Raw genomic sequence first — 23,774 nt, 5'->3', positions numbered from 1 at the left:
TACCAGTGTCAGTATAATCAGTAGAGAGACACAGAGGGCTACGGAGGAGTTACCCTAGAGAAGCAACTTCCTAGCTACCTTCCTGGCCACCCTCTTGGTCACCTTCCCAGTCCATTCTCCTACGGACAAGCCAAAGAAAATTGCGTTTTCCGCGAAGTGATCTGGACGTAGTTAAGTACGTAACCCAATGAACTCGTCGAAATTTAAGACTAATATTAAAAGAAACATCTTTGAAGAAGAAGGGTGTATATTCTTATTGGTTAAAACACAACAACACTTTTCTCCACAATTTTTACCTGCCATTCTTGAGTTCATCAAGCCATCGTCAAATGTTTTGTTTTCGCGTTAGGAGACAGTGAAAGTTATTGATTCTCTTCCGTTGTGGAACCGAGCAACCAAATCGAGAGCTCATCTATTCGTTCATATTTCGAATATATATACTACTCTTTTGTGTTCGTCAAGGTGAGTGACGTTTCAATGCACTTGCCCTTCGATCTTAACAACTTTGTGATCCTTAAAAATTTTTCTTTTCATCTTTTTTTTTCTTCTATGAAGATGGAGTAATAATCGGTGAATAATTTTCTTTTTTCTATCTATGTGGTGAACACCTAAGTGTAGTAATAAATAATGGTATTGCATTCGATTTTTAAATAAACGAAATATATCAACTTGTATTTTTGCAAGAATTACAAAGATAAAATAATAATAATAATAGTGGTAGTAATAGTGATAATGATAATAATAGTAATAATAATAATAATAATAATAATAATAATAATAATAATAATAATAATAATCTCTACCTTACATTAGGATCGAATAGACTTGAAACAGGCAAGATGAAGATAGGACTACTGAGAAACTTTTTATATTACTTCAGTCTCCGGCAAGGTACCGTGTTAATCGCTATAATACAATTGGTGAGTACTCTATAAAAAAGACATACTATACTATAGACAACTTTAATGACAATAATCGTCTTTTCTCAGTTTATATCCGGATTTAGTATGGTGTTTTTCATACTGGCATTGGCACACGCTATGGGGATTCAAGAAATGGTGGTGAGAGATACCCAGGATACTCTCGAAAGAGAAGCTTTGGAGGATATATCGAGTCATCAAAATGCTAAAAAAATGGACGTGGCTCATCACAATGCTATTGGTAAAAAAGAAAGTAGAACAAAAAATTAAAATTATATTTCTCAAGAGAAGAATATTATTTTTACGTTCGAGTATCTTCTAATTTCTAAATTAATCAAATTTCTTTTTATTTATCTTCAGAGACCGTTTATTCCATGTATTGTGGATTGGTGATCACGGTGATACACTTCATGACTACGATTCTTTTATTTTACGGAGCATTAACGGTAAAAACGTTTACGTTCATAATTTTTTTATTAATCCTCTGATATATAAAGATTCTTCTCAACAGAGAACATCCTTTTATTTTCTTTATAGAACAATCGTCATTTTATGACACCCTGGATGATGGTGATGATGACGATAATATCAGCATTGACCATATCCTTGTTCCTGGTTGAACAAGACTGTCCTTTCATCGCTATTCTCGGTGGAAAGGCAGACATTTGCGAACGTATGTATGAATCGTCAATCAATATCAATTTTCTTCATGGTGGTTTTGATTTCTCTGTTTTTTTTTTTTTTTTTTTTTTTTTTTTTTCTTTTCATTTAACCATGTGATCGATCGATTACAAACTTTCTTCGTATGATTCCAGGCGTGATCGTGTTGCTTTTTATTATCACGAGTTCCTACATATGGTTCGTCGTGTATAGTACATACAAGAGTCTTGAAATAAAGAAAGGATTGACGCACGAAGTATACAACTTCAAGAAATATGCATTAGAGATAGTGCCGCAACCTACGAAATCGTTTCATGTATCGGCTACCATGCCCTACGATGTTTAAAATTCTTGTAAAGAAAGAAAAGAAGAAAAAAGAAAACGAAAAAATGAAAAGAAAAGAAACATACGAACGTATTCACACACGCATTCATACACGCATACATACACGCATACATACACGCATACATACACACACAGCATACAAATACAACGAGAAAAATCCAATAAAGAGGATCGACCTCGCATCGAAATAAATAAGAAAAAATGATTAAAAAAAAAAAAAAAAGAAAAAAAAAAAGAGAGAGAAAGATGAATTAATTATAATCATCAATGGGTGTTCTTTTTTTTCTCACCCGATAAACATGAGATTCTTTAAATGCATTTTACAATCAGCTTACGGTTTCGAAACTTGCGCACAATTCAGTAATGATTTTCAAGAAATTATCAAATCTAACATTTCGAGAGGATTATTCGTTGGTGGTGCGTTATTCGTACTGTAACAAGTTATTAAGGATCTTGTATAAAGATTTACGATGTTAAAGGCTTTACATACATATATATTATATATATATATATATATATATATACACATACGTGTTGCATTTTTTCGTACGTAAGAGTCAATGAGTACGTAAGAGGAAATGAAAAAAAAAAAAAAGGAAAAGAAAATTTAGCATCGTTCTGTATTCGTGTGTTCGAATTATGCTTTGTACAGTTCTTGAATTTATTCTATTTCTCTATCGATTAAAAAAATTGTACATTAGAGGGATGAATATGTTAAAAAAAAACAAATATATACCCATACATATGCGTACGCTGGAGTTAATTTTGTCGCTTGAATCGTATATATATTTCTATATATGTATATATATATATATATATATACGAAAGGAAAAATAAAACATACATACGTACATGTGTTCGTCTTCAATCAAAGTGATTCACCAAAAAAGAAAAGAAAATGAAGAGCTACACGAAATAAAAATCATGATTATAAATCGATCGGTTATTCCGATCGATTTGTAAATAATATAATATCGTTTCATCTTTCGGGATCGCGTATGAAAAGATCGACGTTTGAAATGACGAAAGACAGCAACTCGATATTGTTTCGAGGCATAATGAATTTTATTTCGCAATCAAAATCTATCTTCGTGAAATTACAATCTTTGCTCTATATTTTCTTGTGATGGGATTCAATATTAACAATCGAGTATAGTTACTTCTTGTGTATATGTATGTTAAATGTGTACGGAAATAATAATAAAAATAAAAATTATAAAACCCTATTAAGTTAAACGCTCTATATTTTAGTTTGTCATTCGATAGAATTCATTCTATATGCGATAGCGTTTTTCAATAATCGATAACCAATAAAAAATATAATATAATTTATGTAATAATTTTACATAATTCGATTAAAAAAAAAGAATTGATTTCTAAAGTATCTACAAAAAAAAAAAAAAGAAAATAAAAAAAGAAAAGAAAATAAAAAGAACATATGAAAGGATATACACAATGATTCGTGTTTGAAAAGCACATAAATTAACAAGACATCGGTAAGTGATGATGATTCATTCTTATCTTTAACATTTCTTAAAGACGTTTAAATTTTCTTATGAAAAGCAGGATATCACTTTGATAAGTCGATCTCTTAGATCAATCACCCTTATGTCGCTTTTTTTCTTCGTGACAATTAAGAATTTAGTAAGAAAGCGCATTTCCCTCCCTCTCCACTAGGCCCCACGTAACAATCAACGATATCACCGATAATGTCCCTTAGATCTTATTATTATTATTATGAAAAAATTCATGCACAGTGCACGTATCACCAACAATTCATATAACTCTTCATTTTGGTCCTCTCCGTCGAATGATCTAACTTTAAAAGATTAAGACTCATTTTCGCTTCCCTGCATAAAATGCTCATTTTTTTTCTGCGTTTTTTTTTTCTTTCTTTTTTTTTTTGAGCAAGCACGACAGTAGTCACGACGATGCGAAAATGTACTGCAAATCTCTATCCTCTGCAATTGACACGTAAAACGAAAGCAACGACGAGACGTACGATGACAACAAAGTCGCATTAGCTTTTCGCAATGAAACATTCATACGTCTTACACTTTTCAGTCACATTTTGTCATCCGTTAATTCAAGGAACTGCGCGTAAAAGTCTCGCGAACACTCTCCTTTGTTATTAAATACAAATTTGTAGTAACTCCCATCGGCACATATCACTGTATATATAGAAAAAAAAAAGGAAGAGAAAAATAATTTATTATTTAAAATTAATGTGTAATTACAAAAAATATATTTTTCAATTTGATCAATACCAACCTATAATACTATTATTGCCAGTTCCAAACGCACACATGCATTGAGGACCTCCTGGAACTTGAAATTTGCAAAAACTCCAGCTCGAACTAAAATACTTTGGTAAAAAGGTAGCTGACGCTAAACTAGATTGGCGATTTAATTTTTGATCCTCTACCGCAAAAACATGTACCGTACCATGATCGCTCGCAACGCATAGCCACGTCGAATCGTGATTAAAATTTATGCTAAAAAATGAAATTTTTGATTATTGATAAAACGATTATATAAGTCACTGATTCTTATAAAAATTTTTGCTGAATTTTTTTACCAATAGATATTGGCATGATTTGCTCCTCTTCGTAATTCATTGATCATATTACCATTTTGCGTATCGAATACCCTTATTAGAGTACCCTTTTCAGAAGCTGTAGCAAGTCGAGTACCTTGTAGATTTAAAGCTATACAAGACAAGGGTGTTTCGTGTGCTTCAATATTTAAAGGTTGTTTCTCTGTGTTAGCTAGATCTATAACTATAAGGTAAGACCATAAAATAAATAAATAATTTCATAGAAAATTAATAAGCTTTTTCAATTTAATGCAATATTACCTTGAACATGACCATTTTTTCGCCCTGGGAAAGCAAGCAAGGAATTGTTACTGTTTGGACACAAAACACACAACCCTCTTGGATTAGGATTAGTTTCAAAGACATGCAATTGTTGTGGATTTTGCGTAAATGTATAAACCTTTATAACACCTTCTAATATCACTACTATCCTATCTCTTCTTAATTTTACACCTTTCACAGGTGCATTAAATTCTAATGTAATAGCTGGTGCTTTTTTTAAATCATCCCATATGATTACTAAAAATATCATACTGATTATATTAATTTCAATTTTTTATTCTTTAGAGTATATATGACTCAATAGATATTACCTTTATTAACAGGATACATTGGCTTTGGTCCACCACCTACAAGTGCCAAATAATTACATCTAAATAACATTTCGACATAACCAAGACCTCCGTCATTAAAATCATGACGTTCTTTTTCCTTCCCCTTTAATGGGTCACAATTATATACTCTATAGCCATTTTCTGTACCACAAACAAAGCATCCTGCAAGTACAAAAGTCAGTATAAATGAGGGGATATTGTTATCTGCTTATTAAACATATGTTACATGTATATATATTCTCTTACTTTATAGACATTCATTTTACTGACACATTTACAATATCCAATGATATTTAAACAACTACATATAAATCCAGTGATTACTTGAATGAACAAACACACTTTGGTAAGAAAGATATACAAAATTATCAGAAATACTATGACTATGTATAATGTTGTTCTTAAAGTTCAAAGACATATGATTTTATAGAATATTGACGTTACAAGAAACTATATATATATATAAAATCAATAGAACGTGGACATATTTTTAAAAATAAATATATCGATGGGAAAAGTTTTTCATAGGTGTTAACTAAATTTTTCTAAAGTTGTAAAGTAAAAAAAGGTTAGTACAGGTTGGAAAGTAAAAGAGCACATGCTGTACTATTTCACTTTCTAAAGTGTATAGTACATAATATAGGAATAATAATAATAAAAATGGTCAAAATGATGGAACAAAGAGCAAAAATAAAAATAAAGGAATCTTTATAGATAAAAATCTACGAGGACTGATGTCGATATGGTACTCGAGTGAGGTTAAGAAGGCCATAATGAAGCTTTATCAAAAAAAGCTGAATTAATCGGTGCGAAATACGTTGTTGGCTGCAAATTTACGAGGTTGAAGACGAAAATAACTCGATTTGTGGGCGAGCGTCCAATCGCGATGAGAATAAATGACGGAAAAACATTGCAAGTCGACGTAGGTTAGAAGTGGGAAAAAAAAGAAAAATAAATAAATTTGACAGTGGCATGCCAGCGCTGTCAAAATGTGGCGCACTGGGTCACATACCTTGATCCTGATTGAAGCCAGCATAAAGCAAGCCGTTACCATGTGGGTTTCCCGTTGTTAAATTCATCGTAAATTAAGTCCTTTTGGTAGACATTCGTTCGTATCGTCCGTTTAAACTCGTCAAAGTTGATCACATATTCGCCGGCAATGGCCGGCAAGCAGCGCAAGACCTTACCTGCCGACGAAATCCTGCCACCATCTTCGCGCATGCCAACGAAGCTGCCTCTGCCGTTAATCAGCTGATATAGTCGTGAACCTATCGCGTTTCTCTTCGACCAATCAGAACGAGTTCTAGTTTGCTCTAGTTTTAATAATATTTCGCGTACATTTACGCACGTCGATGCTTTTTACTTATATTTTTTATTTTTCACTTAATAGAAAGATTTCATATATTATAATTAATCTGTTTTAACCTGTTTGTTTCTATCATCTATTCGTTATGGAGTAAAACGAATTTTAACTATTATACGATGTGTTTGATCGTCTGTTATATCTCGAAGAGGTTAGATTACTAACAACAAGAAGATGCGTTTTATAAATAGTATTTTTATGACGAGATGTGTACATACTTGTACTCCTTTATTACGAGAGAAACCGAAAAATTTGAAAGGCAAGAAACATAGTTCTCAATTATGGTTGGAAAGACAGTTACGTGATCCTTATGTTGAGATGGCTAAACAAGAAAATTATAGATGTAGAAGTGCTTTTAAATTGTTAGAGATAAACAAAAGAAAAAAGATTCTCAATTTTGGAGATACCGTAATAGATTGCGGTGCTTCTCCAGGTAGTTGGTCTCAGGTTGCTGTCAAGTTAACCAATGCAGATGGTAAACAAGATGGTTCTGTCGGGAAAGTTATCGCAATAGATAGACTTCCAATTTCTCCAATAGAAGGTGCGACTGTTCTTGGAAGTATGGACTTTACTAAGGTAGAAACACATAGAAAAGTGTACCAATTGTTAAATGAAACCAAAGCAAATGTTGTTTTATCCGATATGGCTCCTAATGCTACCGGTGTACGAGAACTAGATCATGAAAATATAATGAAGTTGATATATTACGCTATGAAGTTTGCTCTTCAGGTATTATGTAAAGATGGACTTTTTCTTGTTAAAATTTGGGACGGGCCTAAGACAATTCAGTTACAGAACGATTTAACAAAATTTTATACAAGCGTTAAAATATATAGACCTAATGCAACGCGTAGCGAATCTAGCGAAGCGTATGTGCTAGCGAAAGGTTTCAAAGGATTGAAAATATCTTCTCCTAATATAAAATAACAGACAGGCTAGAGAAATGAGAGAACACAATAATTTTTGGAATAGTATCGTCTTATCTTATTGCGATTGTTTCTACGCGCGATGCAACAAATGTATTTATATAAATACATTTGTTTACAGTAAATGGTTGTAGAATATGTAATATACATTGTTATATTTAGCCATAAATAATACAATAATTGTTCGATACAATTACAATTAATACGTATTATGACAGTGTTTTGTTTGTTCGTTATTAATACCATATATATACACAATTCTCTTAATAAAGTTAATATTTACATAAATTGGCATATAATAGATAAGAAACATTACACACCACATTGAAACATACATAGAGCAATAATGTTACCGACCACACTGTCGAGTGTCAAATTTGTTTTATCATACGTGATATCACACGTAAAAAGAGACATAGCCATACACGTTGAACATTATTAAAAGTAAAGTCTAATATTAATTTCCACTGGTCGTACGTGTCTTTCGTATAGGACTAACTGTGTCGTGTGTGTTTCTTTGTAAAAAAAACAATGTACGTGTATCGTATAACACTAAAGAATAGTAATACCAGTGTAACAGGACAAGGCATAGCGACATCGAAGACCGTCAATTTAATGACTGATTCCGAGTCTGAATTTGTAAATACTATTAAGAAGAATCGTTGAATATCTTTCACATCGAAAACATTCAGAGGATATGGATACGTAATTTTAGCTGTACAATTTTTCTGTAAAATCGACCTCCTTATATCGTAAAGTAGTACAAAACGATGATATTACGAGTACGCTGGATTTGATGCAACAATAAACATGTTAGATAGCATGGATTTATCGTTTATAGCGTGAGGCGAGTATACGTTCGTGTGCGTGCGTACATACAACTGCAGAGCCCAATTTTGAATACATAAATACGTTAGGCCGACAGTTTCACGAGTTCGAGTCATCATATGTGTGTTTATATTTGATTCGCAATCGTATGATCCATCGATGTATCGATATAAGAAGAATGATTTATTTTTGATAAAACATTGCTCAGTATTTATATACGTATCAAATAATAGGATATTCAAGTGTGATCCATTCTTTCACAGGAATTAATTATGGTTAGCTTTATTTCATATTATCTCGAGCCGTAGAGAACGAATATTTCATTATATATTATATTATTAAACAAACAAAACTAAACAAAAACGGTATAACCTTCGTAATAATCAAATAATAATAAACACGTGTTACGAGTCGAGGACGTTCGATCGATCTGTAAGCAAAAATTTGTAGATATGTACATATGAATGCAATGTTACGAAGGTTAAATAAATACGAACTACCCGAACTCGCGTTAATCTCTTTTTTTTCTTCTCACGATCGATTACATTATTTAAAATTCGACGGTTTCTCTCACTAAATTTATATATATATATATATACACACACACACACACACATACATATATGTATATATATTTTTTTTCTTCGTATATTAGAAATATGAATCGATTGTATCAAAGTTGTTACTAATTTCTAATAATTTTGCAGTGTGTACGCTGTACCGTGAAAGTCAATCGGAACGAATCGCGATCTTATCGATCATGAAGACTTTCACTTTCGAAAATTGTATCTCACTAATAGCGATAATTCTACGACTTCGTTATGGTGGAAATTTTAATAAGATCGTCCTTAATCTGTCGAACGAGCTCAACAATTCCTTGTTCCGTTGTTTGAAAACACGCGAAACCTCGTCGACGATATCACCATCGAACTTGCAATAATCTTCTCTTCTGTTTCTCTTTATCGTTCGGCAAAACGTTATAATAACGATCGCACCAATGATATAATCTCTCTACGGCTATTTGCAATATACTTTCTCCTCTGTAAAACGTCAGAGAATATCAATTTTCATCTCGTTAAAACGAACGATTGATCTCGAACTTTATTATCATGGATCTGTCCGACGCTGACATCATTTGAAAAGTTGCTAACTAAATGGAAAAAGTATTTTCGAGATATTAATTTCCAACGAATATTAAAAATCTTTGGGATCGTTGGATCGTATAAAAGAATAAACGAACGCATGTGTGTTTTGTCGTTTCGTCACAAGGATAGAAAAGGAAAAAAGGAACGAAGAAAAAAAGAAAAAAAGAAAAGAAAAAAAAGCTCGATCGATTTTTCCATAGGTATGTATCTTTTCGATCTTTTCGATCTTTCGAGCTTCTTCTTTTTTCCTTTTTTCTTTTTCTTTCTTTTTTTTTTTTCTTTCAAAATCGTTCGAATCGTTAGAGATTGTTCGATTCGGATATAAGAAATGATATAAGTATGCCAAACAGCAAGCGTTCCCGATCGCGTATCACACGTTCTTAGCGAGCGATAGCCTAACTCCTTTTGAACCTTGATTTTATTTGGCACAGTTCCAAGAGCGTCTATCGACCTTTTTCAAAGTCGACAACATCGAGTCGTTGGCTCGTTTCTCAGGGCATTTCATTTTCAGCGGAGAGCGACGTCATTGATAGCCCTCACGCGAAGATCATCAATATCATCTTCTTCGCTTAATCAGGCGAATAATTCTTCCGATATGGATTTTAGTATCCAACCCTATGAAAGGGTGATACTTGAACATAAGTATTTCTATAACCTCTATCCATGATCGTAGCACTACGAGGAGGTTGACTGATGGAATATAGACTAGGAGAGTTCCTCGTCAGAGGTGCCTTCGTTCGAGACAAATACATTGGTTGCCTTGGTTTTTGTTTTTGAACAACGACCGAACGATTTCTTTCATGATCTGGCTGTTGTTGACGATCTATTCTCCAGCCGGTTGGTGTTCTAGGGTAAGATGATTTCTGATGAACCGGTACGCTACTTTTCGTGCTAGTGCTAGAGTAGAGTCCTTCGTCGTAAAGATGTTGCCCTCGTTCTTTGTAATCCTGATTGTGTATACTGTTGATCTCGTCTGAAGGAAATTTTACGTAACTTTGTGCCGATCTTACGAAACTCGACGAACCTTCGAGATCTAAGAGATTTCGAGTGTTAGGTCTGCTAGTAGTGGTTTTTTTTGAATCCCCCAATTCTACTATCGATTCTCCCGTATAACGATCACCAGATCGAGGATCGTATAAAAGAGACTCCGAGGATGAAGGTTCAGCAACGAGCTCGACGTTCCTCAAATCCGTTGGATTCTTTTCTTTCTCATCGGACCTTGTCTTACTTACCTGATCCTCCAATTTACCATTTTCTTCCGTACTCGTTGATATCGTCGTACGAACCTTTCCCTTCGGGAATAATATCTTTGATCTTGCATCTTGAGTTTTTTCTGACTCAAAATGTTCGTTAAAACGCTCATCCTCGTCGTTTTCCGAACTATCGTTTCTAAAAGGAGATTTACTATCGTTCGAAAGTTTCATGGGATCAACGTTCAACAACGTTGTCTCTATAATGACATCATCCTTGATAGTTGCCTCACTGGATATGTTGCTATCAGGCTCGTCTATATTAAAGATGGTATGATTGAATCGAATAGAAATTTCATCTCGGGAGGAGTCAAATGTATCGTTCTCGTTTTTTTTTTTAACAACCGATTCCTCAGTTTTTTCTCGATGTTCCTCCTCCAAATGTAATCTATCCAAATTCTTTACAGGTATAGTGATCCCGGCTTCGCCATGTTTCAAAATCTCACCTTCGAGTTCGGTGAATTCTTCCTCTGGTGTATCGGTATTGTCAACGTATTCATCGTCATCCTCGTCGATGTCTTCCTCAACTGGTTCATCCTCGTACGTCGTTTCCTGTTCTTCCCCATCGTTTATTTTCATTCCAGAAGCCTCCGAACTACTACCATTATTCTCGATTTTATCCTCAATGATTAATGGGATCTCGGAAAATTGTCTCAGGGGTGGCACCATCGAGTTCGACTCGCTTCCTACGTCGATCTCTTGATTGCTTGAATTTTTCATTGATTCGGTCATTCGAACGATCACGTGATCTGTGGTAACATTCGAGGAATCCTCCGGAGGATCATCCGGTGGATTCTCCGAAGAAACGGATGATTCGGTTTGAGGCTGTTTCGTTGGTGTCAAAACGAAAACCAGCGTTGGTGACATACTCGTAACGTTCATCGAAAATATTTCTTTCATTCTCGGATCCTCAACGATCTCACTCCCGTTGCTTTTTTTCTTCGCGTTCGTGACATTTAAAATGTTTTTTAGATCGATCGGTATTTTGTAATCTACTATCTCTGAAAAGCTACTACCATTTGTCTCGTCCACGAATTCAGCAACGGGAATGATACCTTCGGATTTGAAAGATTCGTTAGGAGAATCGTTTTTATCGACAAAGGTATTGCTACTGGCATTTCCGAGAAAAATTATTTTCTTATCTTCCTCTTTTGATTCTTCTTCTTGTTCTACTTCAACTTCTTCTTCTTCTCCTTCTACTTCTTCTTCTTCCGTTGTCGTCTCGTTCTTAGCTTCGTAAACGGTAACCGTCTCCTTCAGGGGTTCCTAAGAGAAGTAGCACAGGTGCTTGTGTAATTTTACAACAAAGAAGATTATCTCATTATTATGAGATTATTATTATGATTATGATTATTATTATTATTATTATTTTTCATCATCTGATATACGCAATTGCCGGTATATTTTATTTTATTTCATTTTATTTTATTTTATTTTTTTTTTGTAATGTATGTATATATATATATATATACATATGTATTTGTTTATGTACATGATAATTGATATACATATGTGTATAAACAATGAGTCACGTGACTCGTCCTATCTTCAAAATATTAAGAAATAAAATTGTTCGTTATAGAATAGATGCAATGACTAGATAACAAATATTTCATGATATATGGATGTATTATATTATGAATAAGGGCACTTTATTTAACAAGAAAATAATACGAAAGATACGTGTCCATTGCAAGACGAATTAATTAATAAAAATATTTATTCCAAATCACAGACACTTTCAAGAATTATATTGGGAGAGTGACGTTAATGTTATTACCGGTTCACGCAAAGACAGGTACTTAACGTTTTTAACATTAATACTAAACAAATGGATATTACGAGAATTATTTGAAGAGAAAGAGAAGAAAGAGAGAAAAAGAAGGAAAGAGAGAGAGAGAGAGAGACAGAAAGAGAAAAGATAAATAATTAGCATTCATTGTTTAACACGTCACGTTTCTTCAATAATATCAATAATAAAGGTTTTATCGAATGTAAAAGAAAAAAAAAAAAAAAAAAATCTCGACTAAAAGTCTAAAACATTATTAGTTATAAAAACGTCCTAATAAAAATGAAAACTATCACATAAAATGAATAAAATAATTTAGGCCGTTCGTGTTAATACAGCTAGCTATCCTCGCGTAAACCAGCGATCAATTCCAAAAATGGTAAAACTCCGACCCTTACATTCGTCCCTTCATCCTCGTTCTTCGTTATCTGTTGAGTCTCAACAGGAGAAGCAGCTATCGGTGCACCGAGCAAGGGAATGCTTAATTGAAGTGGACCAGAAGAGTGTTTCTGATCCTTCGTCTTTTGATCCTGAGTATTAGCACCAAATCGTTGCAAGTACATAGCACTGACGCGTTTCAAGAGGAAATCGAATTGCGCTTCGTGATCAATTTTGACATCTTTTACGCATCTGTCCATGGTATCAGCACGATAGCCTTCGGCGCATTCGATGCGAGTCGGAGCGAAGAAAATACTCTTCGGAGTGATTTTTCGTAAAATGTTTGCCGAGTCTAAGCCAGCGTGATCACCGGCTTGTGCATCGACCAACAACCAAGCTTCCCAAGTTAATTCGCTTGGCGAAGATGAGCCTCGAGATCCTTTTCTTGACGTTGGCATCGAGGAGGACAACAATGATGATGATGATGATGACGATGACGATGATGATGATGATGACGAAGACGACGATGACGACGACGACGACGACAACGACGAAGACGATGACGACGATGACGACGATGGTATCTCATCGTTTAGAGCCAAGTCCTTGGCTCTCATCGGTGCCAATTCACAATGCCTTACAACGAGGAAGAGAATAAGTAAAAACGATCGTAACATCATCATCGTCCTCCGATGTCCCACCAAGCTCAAGTATCTTTGCTTGATCTTATTCGACTCTCGTATGTGACCCAACCTCGTCACCTTCCTCTTGACGCTCGTCGCATTGGAATTATCTGAAAATAGATTGAAAACATGTAAATTAGTGTTATAACGATAGAAGATGCTGAAAGGATTCTTTGTCATCTATTTCCTTTTATTGGGATCAATTTATTTTAACCTAATTTATTAACAATCGAATGACAATACATATGTATGTAATTCGAGATGGATGATCATAAATTTCTGATTCTTTTTTTCTTTTCATTTCTAAAACGTTCAATGTCTACTATTCCCTTTAGAATGAACAACGGGCTGAAAGACAAGAGAGAACCAAAAACAAACGAATTGGTAAGCTGACCCCAGTCGTTTGATCGTTTGGTTAACTGAACAAACGGACAACGGCAATTAATTGATTAATCAAGTCGTATTCATTCTGCCCAGAGTTTGAACGAACGTTCTCGATCCCGTAAGTGAATGTAAATTACCTGTTCGTTTCACGGAATTCGATACGAAACAGATTCGATCCAGTCTTGACTATTATTTGTTCATTGAATCTCAAGAGATTTAGTTTAAAGGTTATCCTCATGGTTATTTCTCGTTTAACACGATCTATGCGATAATCTCAATGAACAAATGTTTTTTATTTATTATTATTTTTTTCTTACATATGACACGTTCCAATCAATTTAAATGTATGAATATAATACATGCATACATACACGCATATATATATATATATATATATATATATATATATATAAACAAACAAAAAATGTTATTCGAGTTACAACTTCCTTTTTATTTTTATATCTATGAATGTATAATGAAAGGAACATAATTGGAAATTTTTGAAGATCTATAAAGATTTAAGAACTTGCACGTAACGTGCATACATGAATGCACGTTGTTCTGTTTTTACCGTTATACGTATGGTAAGCTACGATTATGTTTGCTTCGTGAATAAGCCGTACAAATACGAGAATCGAATTCACGATCGTTCGATGTGTCGTTACGACAACGAGAGCCGTGAGAAAAGTGGACAAAAATCGATAGAATCGAATATTTTATTATAAGACTAACAATGAGATAGTAACAATAGTATCTTATTTGTGACTAATGTAAATTTGTGAATAATGCAATTTCTCTCTCTCTCTCTCTCTCTCTCTCTCTCTCTCTCTCTCTCTCTCTTTCTTTCATTTCTTTTTTAATAATCCTTTTCGAATCCTTTATGAACAATGAATCATGTGTTAATTTTCATCGAGTGTTAACACCGGTGTTAACAATATAGAAACTTTCCTTGATCTTTCGGAATTCAATGACACGATTACTAATTGTAAATTGTAAAAAACTCAATGAGTTATACCAGAAAAATCGAGATCGACAAGACATTCAGTTTATGATGCTAATCGATTCAATTTTAATGACAATAAACTATTCTATGATTAACATAACACGTTGTACCTACGCTATAATTAATTTTAACATAACTTTGTCTATCTCTCTATATCTTTCTCTTTCCGTCTGTCTTGTTCTTTTATATATAATTTTATCTTTGTATCGATTGCATACAGGTAATCGAGAGTGCAAGGTATGATAAAAAAGAAAAAAAACGGACTGAAAGGAAAAAAAAAAAGATACAAACTCGTAACGAATTCTCGAGGTCGTTGTAACACGTTACAAGATTCAATAATGCAATTGTCGAAACTTTCAATGTACTTCTGCAATATCTCTTATCGTCAAACTGTATTCGTAACACGCGCTTGTAAGGAAGAGAGAAAGATAGAGAGAGCGAGAGAGAGAGAGAGAGAGAGAGAGAGAGAGAGAGAGAGAGAAAAGGGTTTGAATATTTCGAAGGTGAAACATCGGCAATCTTTTATCGTGTCCTCACGAGTATTGCCACGGGCTTTGTGCTACGAAATGGAGGTCCAATGGAAAGGTATGATTTATGCGAGTTGTAAGTGCCTACGTGATACGAAATCGACGTACGTGGATAACAAGAAGATTCTTATACCTTTCTTTCTTTCTTTCTTTCTTTCCTTTTTCTCTCCCTTTTATTCCGAAATATTTACATCAATTTATTTTTGGTATATTTATTATATATTATATATTATATATCAATAGTTATATAATATTGACATATATACATATACTTTGATTATACATATTGATTTTATAATATGATTAATATTGACAAAAAGTGACTTAGCTCGGTCATGATTTTTGAAAAAATTCATTTAAGGGATTAAATAAACAAATAAAATAAAAAAAAATTAGAAAAAAGAAAAAGAATCAAATAGTCAAACTATATATATATATATATATATATATATATATATATATAGATTTATAATTGTTTAAACAACTTTGATCGGTCTGAATAGTCGGTCGATTTTTCAAATCGTTAATTTTCTGGGAAATCATCAAACGGATGACCGATCATTCATAATTATTGGCGATAATGACGTAGTAAGCGATAAATTGTAAGAGGAAGCTTGTCGAAAGTTTCTCTAAAATCAACAGGAAACTCGTTGTCGGTCGGGAATGTACATATATACGCGATATTGTGTATTACGTACATATATACATATAGTCCGTATATATTTATGTAAACACAAGTACGCAGATTTATATATGTGTACGATATGTAATAAATTATAATGATCGGTTCGCGAGAATCTTCGTACGGCAATTATTCGCAAAGATGATACGCACGAGCAAAACTTTTCCAATCTATCAAATTGGTCGCGTTCTTGTTAAATGAAAGAATGAGAGAGAGAGAGAGAGAGAGAGAGAGAGAGAGAGAGAGAGAAAGAGAAAGAGAGAAAGAGGGAGAGAAAGAGAGAGAGAGGGAGAGAAAGAGAGAGAGAGAACAGCTGGTAAGATAATTTCCTCGTCTCTATTACATCTTATGTATTAATTTCTTTTGCAGATAACTATAAAAAAAAAAGAAAGAAAAAATAAAGAAAAAAAAAAGAACTTTTTTATATTAAATATTATCAAATAGGAAATCGGAAAGTCGAAATTGATCATACGTTTGTTTTAATATAAATTCATATTCCGATTGTTTTAATCGGTACGATAAATCATCCCCTCTTTAACGACATAATCGGAACGTTAATAAGTACTTTCTTTCGTGTCGGCAAAAAGTCGTGAAAAGCCTTTCGAATCTCTCAATACAATGCAGTCCAAGTCTCTCAGCTAGAGGTTACATGATCGTGCGACGATCGTGATCTTCGAGAGTTGCGATAAGTTAGATCTTTCTTGGTACATACTCCCTCCTTTCGTGTCTGTGAAAGTATAGAATGATACGATCTGTGTATGTCATTCGTCAAAGCGATACCGAGCATGTATAATTATTATCAAGTTTGACATTAATTTTTGATTTGACCTGATTTCAATAAAATGAAATTAAAAAACTAAAAAGGAAAAACAATAAAGGTAAAACGATAAAAAATTTAATTGTAAAACATATACGTATAGATATAATATATTTCTGTTTGATCGAGATATCGTTGATTAGGCAAAAAATTATTTAATCTGTCGATAGTTATCGACTTATAGTTTCTATGTATCGGTTTTATATACGTGTCTAGAGAAATATAGTAAGAGATGGAGAACGTGAGAGCAGAAGCCTTTCGAAAGGACGGCTCTAAGCGCATTCCACCGGATTGTAATCGTGGCGTTTCTCGGGTGATTAGTAAACTCGCTTCTTGGTTTCTCCGCGAGCAAGAAGGTTTTGCTCGATCGGGCAACGTACATACATACATACATATATACATACATATATACCCATATGTATATATATATAAGTATATATACAATACATACAAACACATACCACTGGATCGTGCTCCACTTGTTTGAATAATCCGCACGTTGCAGCGACACGTTCCGTATACGTGTATACACGTCTTGCTAAGTTGCTAGCTTTTATATGTATATATACAAACATATAATACACACACACACACATACACACATATATATTTACTATATATGTGTTTTTGCCATCGACGAAGGCGAAATGCGATAAGTTTTGCATTACATAAAATCCAACACCTTCTGCATTTCGTAATCCTACCGATTTCTACGTCTAACTGGAATCACCATTTATTTCTTTCTCCAAAAAGGATCAAACTCTCTTGGAAAATCGTCTCTCTTTTGCATATCTCCACGAAATCAGAGATCTCTGGATGATTTTACACGTTCTAGATTACTAACAATAAATATATATATATACATATCTGTGCATATGTCATATTTGTGTGTCTATGTATTTGTATGTACGCGCACATATAATACGTGTCTCTCTTTGTAATAAATTCTTCTTCTTAGAGGCCGATCGAACGCGACACACTTTTCAGTTAAAGCGAGCCTCCGGCAATGGCCGATTTAATGGAGCTAATTTGTGTCCTCGTACGATACGATAAAAAATAGCAAATCAATATATTAACAGGATAGTATTCTACATTTTTTTGTTGATCATTAATAAAATTCGATAAGAAACAAAGTTAGTCCTGTTTTAATTTTCTATAAATCGATACTCTTTAAAGATCATGTTTCTTTTTCTTTTTTAATTTTTTTTTTTTCAATTCTTTCAATTTACTTTTATAATCAGTACGTTCGTATGATCCGTGTGACGATCGAAAAGAAGAAGATATGTTTTTCATGGTTTCCTGTTTATTTCGTTGTTTATCTGTTGGATGACCTCCGCTTAGGGCGCCGGCAATGAGTAAGGGCGCGGTAAAGTTCATAAACGTTTGCTACACTCCCTTTCTCTACGTTTAATCGTGCTCCGTTATCTCGATGAGACGGCGACGTTTCATCTTGCCGCTCTCGCATATCACTCCTTGTAACATCTAGACGCGAGATAATTCAATCTCCTATTCTTTCAATAATGGATACACGTTGCTACAGACGCCATTATGAAAAATTTCAGATAGTTTTATGTCGGACGTTGTTACATCGTTAAATTATAAAAAGATACAGAACGCTACATAATTATTTCTTTATAGATAATTTATAATAATTATATAATAATTCTCTATAGAAAATTATCTATTTATACATATATATGTATATGTATATATAAATAATTTATATATTAATTTACTATATATCAGATTATTTGTATACCAAAATATAATTTATATATAATAACTTTTGTTACCAGATTATATCTTTATTTATATATAGAAATAATTTCTACAAAAAATTTATATACCATCCTCAATCTTATTTATACGCAAATTTGTGTACTATCTAATTATGATTCATAATTATTCATTATGAATATATGTATTTACATACGGTGACCTAAAATTATTGGATTCTTGTAATAATTTATTATCGTAAAAATATTCGATCGAAGAGAATAAATTTGAGATTTCTTTGTTAGAATTTTAAAGATTTAATATTGTATAATATAATTTATAATTTTCTGATTCGTCGGGTTAGATATCGTTAGAAACTATGTTACATGTTACCCTTTCAGCTTCATCGTTTAACTAACGACTTCAAGGACTCCTTCTATCTGTCGATGTTATCATTATCGTCGATCGGATACGAACGAAGATATTCTTCGTGTTTGTTCCCTTCGTCTTTTTCTCTCTCTCTTTCTATTTTCCTTTTACTCGCTTTCCGTTCCGTACCGTGTTTATGTCGGACTAGTAAGAAAAAAAAAAAAAAGAAAAAAGAAAAGAAAAAGAAGGAAAGTACAAATGTCCGAGAATGATTCTCAGAGGGGTCAATGAATCTGATCTGAAAAGTCGAGGAACCTCGCAGCTTCTCTCGATAGCTCGGTCCGATCTCGTATTATTTCTTTTTCTTCTCATACACTTTCCTTTTCTCCCTCTTTTTCTTTTTTCATCTTTTTTCTTTCCTTTTTTCTTCTTTCATCATTTATCTCTCTAACTTTGTTGAAGGTATTAAACATCGACAAATATCCTAACTCGAACTGGTTCGTTCTCTTAAGATTTTCCTCGTAGATTTCGATGTCTTAACAAGATAACTTGGAAAATTAATATTAGAGATAATAGATTTCAAAAAGATAATATCAAAAGAATTTTCTCCAACGGAATAATCAATGTATTCTAGAATAAATAAATGAAAAAAAAAAGAAAAAATAGATCTATTATTTATATCCCATATCTTTAATTCGATCGATCTGTGAAACGTTCTACGTAAGTAGATAAGTACGTGATAAGAAATTTCATAAAAAAAGTATTTATAAAAAACACTTTCAAACACGATCCATAAATGGAAACGATGATTACCCTTCATCTCCATTAAATAAAAAATAAAAAAAAAAGAAGAAAAAAATAATAGAAGAAAAAAAAAGGTAGAAAAGAGAAAAAGCTCCCTTCTCGATGACGTGATAATAAATGTCCATACATTGAATACGTACGTCTATCTATTATATCGAAGTAAGTATCGCGTGCCATGAAAATAAATAAATGGGAAAACGTGCAAAGGGTCGTTCGATCGGAACCGATCTTGAAGAGGAACGAAAAGGTGTTCGAGCGATGCTTGTCGATTCGATCCGCGTTAAACGTCCGGGAATAGCGCTTTGCCTGTTCCACCATCGTCTTATTCTTCTTCGTCTTCTTGTTCATGTTCTTCTTCTTCTTCTTCTTCTTCTTCTTCTTCTTCTTCGCGAGCGAGCGAGCGAGCCATGAAAATATTTCTCTCTCTCTCTCTCTCTCTCTCTCTCTCTCTCTCTCTTTCTCCTCCTTCTATTTTTCTTTGTATGTGTGAGGAGGAGTAAAAGCGCCAGCTCGAGTAAATCCGTGACATATCGTCGGCACGTATCGAAGGTGTTCGCGATGGGAATTCCAGAACATGTTTGCAACATGTTTGGCCAAGGGCCAAGGAGGTTGGAAAGAGCGGCTAATAATCGGTCGTACGTTGTCGTCTTCGTCGTAGCGACGTCTTCGAAGACGAAGACGAAGACGACGGTAGTCCGAAAGTTTGCGTCTGGGTCGACTAAAGAATTAAGATTTTGGCGAGTGGCCAACTCACACCGGATGACATAGCTTGATACTCTTAATCATAGGCACCTGTCTTCTACGACTGACTAATGGGTCTGGCCAACCAAGCAACCCTTTCCTTTCTTTCTTTCCTCCTTTCTTTTCCCTTATCTATTTTTCTTTTTCTTTTCTTTCTTTATTTCTTTTTTTGCTTCATTTCCTTTCCTTTCCTTTCCTTTCCTTTTCTTTTCTTTTCTTTTCTTTTCTTTTCTTTTCTCGTCCATCTTTTATCCGCCCTTACGATGTTTAAACTCTTCATCTCATTCCTCTTACGAAGATTTTCTTACATAGATAGATCTCTCCTCTCTCTAGAGCTCTCTCTCTCTCTCTCTTTCTCTTTCTCTCTTTCTTTGTTTTGTTAGTGCTTCTCTTATCTCGCCGATGTGTCCCCCCCGTTGCGAATTTAATCCTAAGTCTTGGTAATCGAATGAAATTCTCTTTTCCCTTTTCTAATTTCAATCCAGCGAGAGAACGGGATGTTATTAATCGTATAATTTTTCTTCGCGTCCTACTCGACGCGATTAACTCGGATTATTAAATTCGAACCAACGTGATTAATAGATATTTCTTAATACAATGTAACAAAAAAGGAAAAAAAAGCGAAGTAAAAGATAAAATGAAAAAGAAAATTAACCACAACAATAATAATAATAATAACAATAATGATAATTAAGAGAATATTCGACGTGTCCTTCGAAATAATCAAAAATATTCTTCTTCTCAAAATCTCATACACTTATGAGTCACACACGATGATTTCGATCATTTGAATTATCTTCGAAAAAAAAAAAAAAGATAAAAAAGAAAGAAAAGAAAGAAAAAAATAAACAAAATTAAAAAAAAAAAAATTAGCCGGAGGCACGATTTAGCCTTAGCTCAGGGGAAACACGAGCTCTTTTCTTTACGTTTTTTTTCTTTTTCTTTTTTCTTTCTCTACCTCTTACTTTCGAATCCATGATTAGCCTTTTATCTCTTTTTGTTTCACGTGGAGCCTACCTTCTCTCTCTTCTCTCTTCTCTTGTCGTGAAGGCGCGCGCGCGCGCGCACGCAAAGCCGTGTGAACCAAGAGCTTTTGTATCGTAAGTTTCACGGCACGCTGTCTCTCACGAGGTTTATCGTCGCTCTTTAGATCGTAGAATGCATTACGAAGACGTTTTCTTTCTGTCTCGTTCTATTTCTCTTTCTCTTTCTCTTTCTTCGAGACAGGAAACAATATGAGACTCTTTCAGATAAAAGCTCTGACGCATTGGTCGTATTATCGGTTTCCGCGCTCCTCCTTCTTTACTTCATGGAAAAACGAATTTCTCTTCTTTCTTTTTTCGTTTTTGTGTTTTATTTTCGCTTGTATTTCTTCTTTCTTTTTTTCAATACACGTCTTCGAAAACGGACGAATATATCTAACCCTCTTTAAGTTTTTTTTTTCTACAAATAATATAATTTGTATAAGTTATGGTATCACTTATGCAATGATATTATTGTTTTACATTGTATCTGTACAATTTATATTTTGCAAAAATATTTTGCGGAATTTTGGATATGGACGCAACAGAATTCTGTGTAGCGATAAAATGTAATAAAAAATATTTTCGTGGAGAATTGAAAACGATCGATACGATTGACTATTTACAATAAATTGGAACACCCTATATGTCAAGCATACCGTATAACCATGTGTTATTTCTTTATTTTTCTATTTACAAGACGCAGCGAATAAACTCGTTAGAAGCAGGATTTCTAAATCGGTCCCTAGATCGTCTATATTTAGCTTCGAACGTATGTATTTTTCTCGTGGGTTCACGTTTTATGCCTACTTCGGTCAGATCTTTATTTCGTATATAATTCTATCTTGTTTTCTTAATCGTGAAAAGAAAGAGAGAAATACGTGGTTATTCCTGTTTTGGGCCCGGTAGCTTCTCAACTTTGGGTCCTACATCAAACGGCCAGTAGAAAAAGACTTGACAAGGGTTCAGAAAACTAATCACTTTGTGTTCCTTTAGTTCAGTGAACCTTTGCGTTAGTATTTTCTTGTCTAGTCAAAATAAACACTTCTTTATAAGTTTATTCCAAAAGTTATAAGTTTATTCCAAAATTTCATATACGAGAAATATTTCACATACGACAATATAGCAAATACGAATATATAAGATATTTCATGTACATATAAGATATTTGATATATGTAATAAATTATTAATAACATATAATAACAATAACTAATAATAACAACTAATAATAACAATAAGATAAAAATAATACGTCCTCTTATAAAATTAGCAATATGAATTTTCTTTTCGTTTCCTTCATATAAAAAAAAAAAAAAAAAAAAAAAAAAGGAAAATGGAAGTATATTTCGCATCATTCCAACAGATTTAAAATCATGATTACGATTGAAAAGAAAGAGAACGTTCGTAGGAAAAGGTAAAAGATCGATGAGAAAAGTCCATTCTCCTTTCGTTTTAACGGCTTGTCAAGATATCGTTTTACGAGGTGGGTAACGGTATCGATGGAAATGTAAGAAGAGGCGTATATATGTATAGTATCTATGTACAATGTACATACATTTAACAGAGGCAATGCAAATGTTAAAACGACAGATCGGTCTATTCGAGTCTAACCGATAGGTTAGCCGCGAGCCGTGAAGACAAAGAAGTTCAAGGCAAATTGAAAGTAGAAATGAGACTTCCAAGACTAGGATAAGTTGCGTGTAAATATCTAACTATCTCTCGGTGATTTCGATCGTTCGAAGTAACGTACTGTTGCATTTAAAAAATAAAAATTGATGACTTTAAAAACTGCTCGTTCGTCTATGTATCATCACCATTTTGCATAATCGATTCGTTAACTCAAAAGCCAAGTAGGAAATTCGAAATTGTTCAGACACTCTCTCTCTCTCTCTCTCTCTCTTTCTCTTTCTCTCGCTATTCCTCTATCTTTATCTCTCTAGTACGGTCCATAAATCATTTGTGCATTCACGTGCGATGTACCGTAACATTAAATCGTTGATATTTTCATCGCGAAGATAACGGCCTTGGAACTTACATAAGACGTTTGGATGAATCCACAGACATGTCCTCACCTATAGGCGCGTGCACATTTTATTACTTATGTTATTATATATTGTTAGAATGATAATTGTCGATGTAGATGAATTGAAAAAAAAAAAAGAAAAAGAATAAAATAAAAAAAAAATAATAATAATAATGATAATAATGAT

At 33.5% G+C, this 23,774-nt stretch overlaps 4 protein-coding genes across 6 annotated transcripts in view; 2 read left to right on the top strand and 2 right to left on the bottom strand.

The window, feature by feature from the left end:
* The first annotated feature begins 24 nt into the window (after nt 1–24).
* LOC122634544 lies at nt 25–2,654 on the top strand. 2 transcript variants are annotated; one of them, XM_043823588.1, is made up of 6 exons: nt 25–175; nt 814–920; nt 990–1,161; nt 1,281–1,366; nt 1,458–1,593; nt 1,736–2,654. In XM_043823588.1, the coding sequence occupies exons 2-6, from the start codon at nt 840–842 to the stop codon at nt 1,924–1,926; spliced, it is 666 nt and encodes a 221-aa protein (XP_043679523.1). In that variant the 5' UTR covers nt 25–175; nt 814–839; the 3' UTR covers nt 1,927–2,654. The 2 variants fall into 2 exon arrangements, with proteins under 2 accessions (XP_043679523.1, XP_043679530.1); XM_043823595.1 differs by having other exon boundaries at nt 40–462.
* Nucleotides 2,655–2,968: 314 nt separating this feature from the next.
* On the bottom strand, nt 2,969–6,358 carry LOC122634503 (WD repeat domain phosphoinositide-interacting protein 3). 2 transcript variants are annotated; one of them, XM_043823508.1, is made up of 6 exons: nt 6,148–6,358; nt 5,115–5,297; nt 4,783–5,040; nt 4,504–4,705; nt 4,197–4,420; nt 2,969–4,096 (listed from the first exon to the last, which is right to left on the bottom strand). In XM_043823508.1, the coding sequence occupies exons 1-6, from the start codon at nt 6,212–6,214 to the stop codon at nt 3,990–3,992; spliced, it is 1,041 nt and encodes a 346-aa protein (XP_043679443.1). In that variant the 5' UTR covers nt 6,215–6,358; the 3' UTR covers nt 2,969–3,989. The 2 variants fall into 2 exon arrangements, with proteins under 2 accessions (XP_043679443.1, XP_043679451.1); XM_043823516.1 differs by lacking the exon at nt 6,148–6,358 and adding an exon at nt 5,382–5,733.
* Nucleotides 6,359–6,460: 102 nt separating this feature from the next.
* LOC122634527 (rRNA methyltransferase 2, mitochondrial) lies at nt 6,461–8,730 on the top strand. Its single transcript, XM_043823553.1, has one exon. The coding sequence runs from the start codon at nt 6,673–6,675 to the stop codon at nt 7,423–7,425; it is 753 nt and encodes a 250-aa protein (XP_043679488.1). The 5' UTR covers nt 6,461–6,672; the 3' UTR covers nt 7,426–8,730.
* Nucleotides 8,731–9,633: 903 nt separating this feature from the next.
* LOC122638216 (uncharacterized protein DDB_G0284459-like) overlaps nt 9,634–23,774 on the bottom strand; it is a 46,274-nt gene continuing 32,133 nt past the window's right edge. Inside the window, exons 2-3 of the mRNA XM_043831073.1 lie at nt 12,835–13,607; nt 9,634–11,913 (exon numbers count right to left, since the gene is read on the bottom strand). Of these exons, the coding sequence (XP_043687008.1) occupies nt 10,000–11,913; nt 12,835–13,497 (2,577 nt within the window). The 5' untranslated portion in view covers nt 13,498–13,607 and the 3' untranslated portion in view covers nt 9,634–9,999. The remainder of the gene's footprint in view (nt 11,914–12,834; nt 13,608–23,774) is intronic.

Source organism: Vespula pensylvanica, chromosome 1 (genome assembly GCF_014466175.1).
Source record: "Vespula pensylvanica isolate Volc-1 chromosome 1, ASM1446617v1, whole genome shotgun sequence".
Classification (NCBI taxonomy): Eukaryota; Metazoa; Arthropoda; class Insecta; order Hymenoptera; family Vespidae; genus Vespula; species Vespula pensylvanica.
This window is presented reverse-complemented; position numbering and strand designations above follow the sequence as displayed.